The sequence below is a fragment of the Etheostoma cragini genome, chromosome 9 (genome assembly GCF_013103735.1).
Source record: "Etheostoma cragini isolate CJK2018 chromosome 9, CSU_Ecrag_1.0, whole genome shotgun sequence".
In the NCBI taxonomy this organism is placed as follows: Eukaryota; Metazoa; Chordata; class Actinopteri; order Perciformes; family Percidae; genus Etheostoma; species Etheostoma cragini.
This window is the reverse complement of record NC_048415.1, coordinates 1,418,026-1,427,704: the sequence shown is the minus strand read 5'-3', so window position 1 is coordinate 1,427,704 and position 9,679 is coordinate 1,418,026. Positions and strand designations below refer to the sequence as shown.

The window sequence follows — 9,679 nt, the reverse complement described above, 5'->3', positions numbered from 1 at the left end:
TCTCTCTCTCTCTCTCTCTCTCTCTTACTCTTCCTCTTACAGTCATTGTTCTATGTCTCAAATGTCATTTTCTTGTTGCATTTTCCTCTGCATATCATAAGTTTGTTGTTGCTGCTTGAGCTTTGCGATGAAAGCTCTACTCAGGAGCCATACCTGCACATCTGAACGTGCTTAAATATTTACTTAGCCTTGCGTCACAATGCTTATCTTCCACGCCAAGGGATGGGACATTAATGAATAGTATGAGGGACAAAAGATGCCCTGAACTCTGCTGTTATTTACGCATGCATGGCTCGTTACATAGAGAACGTGCTTCTAAGTGAAGCAGGCCCGTACAGTCATGCTAGTAACGAAAACAAGGATAACATGTGGTTTGTGACTTCTTTAATATCAAAGGATTATGAGACAAAGGGCACCTGGAATAGATATGCAAAATGCCAGACAGATGTCAACATCTGTTTAATCTAAAAAGACACATTTCTCTGTTTAATTTTTCTTCAATGATATTGCTGCAAAATGGGGTTGTCAAGCAGGCAAACTGACCAACACATGAAATATTGTGATAATATGCTCTATGGATTGACAGGTGGTTTGGAGCAACGTTAAATAATGCCGATATATAATCTCCATCACATGTGATACGTCTGTGTGGTTCCTGTCGTGAAGGATTCTCATGATTTAGTCATCCAGGTGGCAGTAGAGGTATATGGACACGGTCATGGCAGCGATCTGAGGAAAAAATATAGTTTTAAAATCACTTTTTTGCATTCTATATACTGAAACCATGCAGATCAGAGGCTTCTCATAAGAAAAAACCTGCAATTTAAGTCAATGTGTGTGACTGTGCAGTCACACAGCCCTCCGGAGCCGATACACAGAGCTTCTATCTTTGTCGGACATCCCGTTAGTTTTCAAAATAAAATACATCGTGCTCATGACGGATCATATTTACGTGCTCTACAGCTTGAAAACACAGCACAGTGTTGTTCCCTCTCTACTCCTCTGGATGGAAACAAACTATTGTTGGTTTTGTGGTTCTATCCTGCAAGAATTTGCGAGATCTCGTGGGTCCTCGAGACTTCAGCTGTCAGTCATACCCCCCTCCCCCCCAATATCGTTTATCTCCTTCACAACTACAGGGACAACGAGAGAGTCATCTTGGGGGTGGAAAAACATAACAGACATCATAGATCATTTCATAAGGACAACGCCTGAAAGTTAAATGACAGGAGTGCTTGTATTGGAAGGTAGACACAAGCTTAACCCTTGTATCGTATTTGGGTCAAATTTACCCATTTCAAATTTTTAGCCAAAGTTAGCACATTTTAGAAAGTCTTGCGCTTCCTTTTCATCTTATTTTACCTCTAAGACTCCTATGCCTGCTGCGACGCCCCCCACGGTGTTGGCGTGCTTCTGGACCATCGCCAGGATGTCTCTGAAGCAGCCCTGAGGAGAACAGTGGTGAAAATATAATCAGCAGTAATTAACATGTAGGAAAACATCCCAGGAAACAGATAAAGGCACAGAAAAACATTCACTATGTTGAAATATAAGGAAATTAAATAAGGCTAATACAATAGTATCAATTAATGCATTGAATGCTTTTTAAATGAATCAATTGGCCAAATTCACAATGTTTAAATTTTTATTTCTTGACGGTCCAATTGAGGAAAAAACTAAAAATCAGAATCAGAAATACTTTATTGATCCTCGAAGGGAAACTCTGTGTTGCAGTTGCACAAATAGTAGAAATATCAGAGTAGAAATATAAATAAAGAAATATATGGAGTGTGGACATGTACGGTATTTACATAGTAAAAGGAATATTATACAGTATTTCCATAGTTAACATAATTAAGGAATTGCAATGGTGAAAAGTAATAATAATTACATTTGGAGTTGAGTATTGCACACATTTCAGGCCAGTGTTATTGTACAAAACAGATGATATTGTCGTGTGCGTGTGCGACACTCAGAGGGAGGAGTTAAAAAGTTTGATGGCCACATGCAGGAATGACTTCCTGTGGCGCTCTGTGGTGCATTGTGGGAGAATGAGTCTATCACTGATAGTGCTCCTGTGATTGAGCAGCAAGCCATGGAGTGGGTGGGAGACATTGTCCAAGATGGCATGTAGTTTGGACACCCCCAACTGAGTCAAGATCCCCCCCCCCACACACAACGTAACTGGCCTTGCGGATCAGTTTGTTGAATCTGTTGACGTCCGCTACCCTCAGCCTGCTGCCCCGGCATGCAACTGCAAAGAGGATAGCACTGGCGAGAGTTATCCTAGACTCATCCTAATAAAACCAGCTCCACTAGGCACTTACAACATGAAGGAGCAGCGGCGCTTCTCCGAGCTCCCTCCGGATCTCTGCACTCCTAACCTCATGACTTCAGAAAGATTTTGCTGCTTATATGCGCAATCTAATTCTTTTGGCCACTGCCCAAAGCTCATGACCACAGGGTGAGGGTCCGAACGTAGACGGACTGCTGAATCTAGAGCTTTGCGTTGTGGCTCAGCTCTTTCTCCACCACTACAGTTCAGAACAAGCCAATGTTGCATCAGTCCATTGATTGTGTTAAATCATATTGAGAATGTGTGTCATTTTTTTGTTTGACACTGTTACCTTGTAACTGGCAGTTGGATTCTCGCAATATCATGAGATCTACATATCACACGAAAATTCATGTGTTGTCAGGCTTTAGGTAATGTGTCTTAGCAGCAGCGGACCCAACCAATCAGGATCCGGTGTAAAGCTACTGGGAGCTATGGGCGTGGTTTAGGTGTGTGTGGCACATGTGATGCACATGTTCAAAAACCAATAAGGTGGAGGTGATAGACAGACACATGGTTCATCCAATCACCTGCCAGGTCATGTTTTTGGAAGTGCCTGCCCTACACCCAACAGTCTCCAGTGACTGCTAACGGAGGATTCTGTGTTACCAAACCATCTGGCGTGTCCGAGTTAATATCTTGTCCGTTCCACGTAAAACCTTAATAGACTTACCACCTCTGCCTTTACTTTGAATATCTCTTATATTCAGTTCTGATGTTGTACATCTCACCTGCACAGCGCTGCTCTCTGCCTCCTCCAGGCTGCAGGGGGTGCTGTTAGTCCAGCAGCAGATGGGGGGCAGGCTGCCTCCGTTCTCCATTTCAAACTTAGATCCCACAAAGTCGGTGTAGTTGGTGAAACCGCAGCACTTGATCTAGGAGAGGGAAGGAAGCACAGCAGGAGAGCACTGGCTGAGGGTGTTTTGTGGATAAATCTTGGATCCGGGAGCATTATCAATCAAAGTTCAAGTTCAGTGAGAGATAACACATCGGCCCGATCCCAAAGTGCGGACTCACAGACTCACGGACTTTGGTGTGCGTTCTCGTAAGCCCTTCGTAAGGGCTTAGGGTCGTCCCCATGTCTGATATCAATGGGCGTTAGGGTTTGAGTACACACTTACCGAGCCCTTTCCGTGAGTCTGCATCGAGACTTCTCCATAAGGAAGTTACCAACAGTTTAAAGCTTTTAGCTTTTTGTTAAAGTCTCCTTTAGCATCATTTTGGACCCTTTATATCAAGTCTCCTAGTCCCTATTTGATGCTCTCGCAACATGCTTCTAGCTTTTGTCTTCATGGTCTGTTTATTGCTTTAGTCTTTTGTCTTTTGTATTCACTTAAATCATTTTCTCTAAACTTAATATTCATAAGAATTAGTTAAATGTTAACAATATACAGCAAAGCACTTTTTTTTTGTCTAGAAGGGGGGATTTCTCTGAGAAAATACTCCCATGATGGATGAGAGTTAGGGTATTCTCCCCTAAAGACTACGTCCCACTGCAGGCTCATTTTCACATGACTGGCGAAAATGTAACTCCTGCATATTTTTCTTAATGATCTCTAAATATGAGATTATTACTTAAGATGTACTCTTGCTGTCACTTTTTTCACTTTTTGATGCTCTGGGTCGGGACAAACGCACGTTTATTTAACATGTTTGGGTAGAGGCTCTGAATTATCATCTATCAATACTCGTTACCATTGTCTTGCTTAATACTACGTCATTCAAGCTGCTGCTATGCCCGGTGCTTCCATACAGACACTGAAGGGGGATTTTTGCGTCGGTATCTGATGCTGAGAGCCGTTGACCAATAGTCAGTATTTGACGAATTGGGGGGGCGAGAACAGGTTGTAGAACAGGTTGTAGTTCAGCTGTTGCTGCGTACATACTTCCTGCATGCAACGTGTCGATGTTGTTGCTCTCACATAATTAATCAAATGAGTTTGATTGTGACAGGTCATACAGCAGCTTTCAAGATTCACAAAGTAGATTTTCTTGGAGAGGAAGTGAAAACAATTATCTCCAAGAAGGTTGCAAAATCATTTAAAACCTGATTATGTGATTTTGAAAATGGTCAGCAAGGATATTAAGTAATTACGTACATGTATGCACATGCAGTCAGTAGTTTAGAGTGAAGAGATGCCCAACACGTTGTGAACGTGCACATGTTTCAGAGAGACTGTACCTCTGTCATGGTGGTGTTCCAGATCTTAGTGACCACGGGGTCACTGCCGTAATCCTTCTGTAAAGACAGGATGGCCCACTCTCTAATGATCCCCTCAGCCTGAAGGAAACACACACACACACACACACACACACACACACACACAAGGACTCTCTTGAAATCCAAACTTTCCTACACATTTTTTGTTTTTTCTCCAAACAGATCCCATTTTCTTCTGCAAAAGTCATCATTTTCAAATAATTACTTTTAATCAAAGGATTTAAAAAAACAGCCCTTGCATGTCAGACTGCATCCTAGCGCTGTTTTAATTTAATTTAAATTTGTTTTATTTCGTACTCTTTATTGATCTACTATGGGGAAATTATAATGTACACTCTGTTGTTATTACACACTACACACAGGCCTGAAATACACACACGCGCCCACTAATAGAGAGATGTCTGAGAGAGTGGGCTGCGACTGCTGAACTGGCGCCCTGAGCGGCTGGGGGGGTCAGTGCCTTGCTCAAGAGCACATCGGCAGTGCCCAAGAGGTGAACTGGCATCTCTCCAGCTTCCAATCCACGCGCCGTACTTTTGGTCCGTACGGGGACTTGATCCGGCGACCTTTCGGTTCCCAACCCAACTCCCTAAAAAAAGTTTTTTCACATTTTCATTGTGATTTTGTCTCCTGACGATCACAATGCGATGTGCGATTTTTGCACAATATATTTGGCAAGAAAACTCTTATCTCGTGTTCTGAAACATTCAGGTAAGAAGGGAAACGTCACATTTCAAGGTGCTTTCCCTGTTGATTTGTTGAACCGTTTTTCAGTGTTTTAGTTCAATAATAGCAACATCTTTTCAAAAGTCAATAAGTAATCGTGTTAAATAATGGATGACAATATTGACCAAATAAATTGTGGCAATTATTTCTTCTTTTTTTTTTTATAATGGAGTAGCCTTACTGTCCCCTTTAGGGCGCAGTATGCATGAGAGGCCGATACATGCAAATACGCTCCCGTGCATGGATATAAAAGCCCATCCCTGCTGTCAAAGTCTACCAGTGTTACACATGTAAACACACTTCCTTATGCTCACTATGGGAGCCTCTGTAAATCTAATTCTACTAATTTCACGGTTAGGAAAGGTCATTCTCTGGGAGTCACATATTCATCACAACAACATTAAATAAATCTTCTCTCACACAAAGCGCTTTTGGAAAAACAGCCCCAGCCTGGAAAAAAAATCAACAAAAAAAAAATCCCCCATTATTCCACATTCTTCTCCTTTTTGTGGTTGTTAACTGTGAGCTGCGAGCTGGGAGAGTGTGGGGGGGGGGGGGAGGTATTAACATATATATTGATGCTCCTGAGGGCTCCGGTCAAGGTGCATTTTGTCCTCTATTTGTGTTTATTCAAAAAGCAAATAAGGCAGGTTATGTTTCAGGCATGAGGAGAGTCTTTTGTTGTGAACGAATTGCTTCACACACAGGTTAGCTCTCTTTCCCGCCTCCTCCCCTTCCTCCCCCTCCTTCCTCCCCCATCCTCCTCCCTTTTTCATCCCCATTTTGATTAATAATCCTGTCACGTACAGTCACACAAAGACCCTTTTGATGAGGAGGGAGAGTGTGTTTTACTGTACGTGCATGTGCCCATATGCAACTGTCTGTCTATCAGGTGTGTGTGTGTGTGTGTGTGTGTGTGTGGGGGGGTGTGTGGGTGTGTGTGTGTGGGTGTGTGGGTGGGTACAGTACAGTGAAGAGGGCAGGCGTATGAGATGCCCAGGGGGGATTCTGGGATACATATCACAATTAAAAGTGCCCCCCAAGAAGCTGCGAGAGCGGCTGAGATCAGAGCGGGTTATTACCATCCGGCTAATTCATCACTGTCACTCTGCGCCCTCGCCTCACCACATCCTGTTAAGTGCACACACTCGCGTGCTTACACACTGATATGGACACACACACACACACACACACACACACAAACACGGTGGACAGACAGGACAAAGCCTGTAGAAACCCACAGCACAGTAAGGCGAGAGGCGGTAACACATCTATCAATACAGAACCGCGTCCACACACACACACGATAAAAATCTTCCGCCTCGTGTGTTATTGATCTCTCGTTGCTTTACTGAGTGTTTCTTCTTCTTCTGATGTAATTATTGATGTCTCTTACCACGGTGACTCACTGGCTGCTAGTTTGTTATTGTTCTAACTGTAAGTGGAAAAGCAATAAAAGAAAAGGAAGGTTGTGGGCGAGGTCTGCAGAACTTTCCACAGAATTTTAAGCAAAAAAACAAACAAAATTGAAACCAAATCTGAAGTTTTAACACATGTTGACCCCAAACAGAAAAACAGTCCGCTAATCTATTCTGCATCACTGCTAAAAAAACTGTAAAACCAAATCCTTAGATTCCATTTGAGTCGGGTCATACGGTGCATTTCCATCTCCGTCTGTTCATAAATGCAGTTGAAAAAAAAGAAAAATGATTTGAAACATCATAAATAAAAATAATGAAGCAATAAAAGGTGACAGAGATATATTTTTGGAGTATATCATGACACTAAAGCGGTAAATATTATTCAATTAGTTGTCAACTATACCATTAGTTGCCAACATTTTTCATATTGATTGATCGGTTTGAGTCAATAAAAAATGATAAACAAAGTAAAAATACTTCTTAAATGTAAATATCTTTGAGTTGTGGACAAAACAAGACATTTGAGGAAGTCTTCTCGGGATTTAGGAAACGCTGATCTGCATTTTTCAACATTGCTCTGCAACTTCTCTCTCTCTCTCTCTCTCTCTCTCTCTCTCCCTCTCTCTCTCTCTCTCTCTCTCTCTCTCTCTCTATGGAGTATAGCGGTAGTAAATCTTCTGTTGACTTATGACGAGAAATGAGGAGTTTTGTTTTGAAATTTTTTTTTGAAATGAGTCACGTTGGTCTTGAAAAAGCGGACTTTTCAGAAGGAAACAGATGGCTCGGTTCATAATGTTGTTTAAAACAAAACCCATCTCTCATGATTCGACATCAGATGATCTACTACTACTATACTCCATAGTGGAGAGAGAGAGAGAGAGAGAGAGAGAGAGAGAGAGAATTACTCTGCACTATGGAAACTGCCCAAATGAAAATGCATGCACAGATGTAATAATAATGGCACATGGGATATATTGCGCAGTCAATTAATTGAGAAAATAATCAACAAATGAATGAATAATCAACAGATTAATCAACAATGGAAATTTAAAAAACAGCTGGTTGCAGCCCTGCTTGACCCCCTAGCTTCAGCGTCAGGTATCTGCATGTGTCCGTTATACATTAGTTATTATCATCCAAGTCACTAACATCACTTTGATGTTAACACCTGGAGCCGGTCGCACCAACTGGTCTTCACTGAACCTGGTCCTGACTGCAAAGGACTGGCTTCACGTTGGTTGCACCAACCAAACGTAAGCCTGAGGGTTAACTACGCCCGGCCTCAGCGATGTGGGTCCTGTACAGAACTACAAGGTCCAGTAGGTGTATATTTATCATAGAGGTCCTGTTTGCTGAAACTGATCCTATGTTGGAGTAGAACTACACGAAGCAGGTCATTAACCCTCGTGGTGGCTTCACTTTGAAATTGAAAATCAACACTTGTTGAGGCTTTTTATCCATGTTTTTAACTTTTTCTTACATTTTGTACCTGGTTTTCAACACTTGTTTTTGAATGTTTTGACACTTTTTTTGATGTTTTCAACACTACGTAACACTAACTTATTAACTTTAGTTTTACAGTTATTTTTGGAATTTATGGTCAACAAACCTCATTTATAGGAAATTATACCTAATGTTTGAGTTAGAAAAGCAGAAATTAGGAATTATTGAGACTAAAATTAAAGGAATGGATGTTGATGATAATCACAGACTGGAATATGTCAACTTTTACTCAACACCATTTCAAAAACACTTCCATTTGATGCTATAAAATTGAATAAGACGCCCCCAAAATTAATTAATTAATTAATGAAAGTAGAGATGTGTACTTGCCAAAGAGCAGTGTGTGGAATCAATCATGTTATTTTGGGGAATTACAGTTTGATAATAGTTAAAAAGAACATTGACATAGGGAAACTGGTCAATTTAAAAAAAAATATATATATATATTCGGCTCCTCAGGCACCACCGCTCCCTGTTCAGATGCACCAATCACGGCCGGGGGGGGGGGGGGGGGGGGGGGGGGGGGGGGGGGGGGGGTTCTAACTGCTCATGCACATGCATTCATTCTCCCTTGAGGGGCTTAGGAGACCATTTTGGTCAATGTTCACACTTTTTGGCTGTAAGTCCTGTATTTTTGCAGTCCTTCCTACTTCCTTGATTAACCCTTGTGTTGTCTTCCCTTTTTTCCCCTTATCTCAATGTTTTTGTTGCTTTTTACATAGATTTTTAATGAAGATTTTGAATTTGGGATTTTTTTTTTTTTCATCGATGTTGCTGCTTTTTCCAACATTTTTCACCCGTGTGTCGACTTCCTTTATTTCCGATTTAAAAACAAAACAAAAAACTAAAACAAAAAAAAAACTTTGGAAACGGGTCAAATTCGACCCAAAGACAACATGAGGGTTAAGAAAGAGTTTGCTTGATCCAACACAAGAAAAATGTAATGTTACTGTGTACGGAAATAACAAACCGATGCTCAAATGGTCCGTAAAGCAGAGTGGGACTATGTTTTTGGGGGGTTGATCCTCTGCAAGTTCGCCATGACCGACCCCTTCCACATGCACGCCGATGTTTCTGCCATCATTAATCCCAAGATATTGATTGGTGCAGCTTTAACGCAGGAGTAATTGGAGTTAATCATCTTACGTACATCACTTACTCGGGCTAATCCTTCCCCTCGCTGACGACATATTAAAGCAAACGTTGATCAGTATTGGATTACGTTTTGAGGGGACGTTCCTTCGCTGTCCACGGTCGCCGGCGTGATTCATTAGATGCCACGTCGCATCCATTTCATTGATCCAGTGTGATAAATCTCCACGCTGGTCACTCCCCAATCACTCGAAGCACAAAGAACAACCATGAGCCTCTCATAACGCACGCTGCAATTGCTCATTAAATCTCAGTTATTCCGACAAGCTGAAGGTTATGGGCTCTTTGGTTAGATGGGCTGCGGGGGGGCGCGGGGGGGGG

General features: G+C 41.8%; 1 protein-coding gene across 1 annotated transcript in view; it reads right to left on the bottom strand.

Annotated features, from left to right (window-relative positions):
- Positions 1–1,307: 1,307 nt before the first annotated feature.
- The window catches only part of LOC117949937 (tetraspanin-1), a 23,113-nt gene continuing 14,741 nt past the window's right edge, over positions 1,308–9,679 (bottom strand). The window contains exons 4-6 of the mRNA XM_034880538.1: positions 4,518–4,616; positions 3,067–3,210; positions 1,308–1,446 (exon numbers count right to left, since the gene is read on the bottom strand). Coding sequence (XP_034736429.1) covers positions 1,354–1,446; positions 3,067–3,210; positions 4,518–4,616 — 336 coding nt within the window. The 3' untranslated portion in view covers positions 1,308–1,353. The remainder of the gene's footprint in view (positions 1,447–3,066; positions 3,211–4,517; positions 4,617–9,679) is intronic.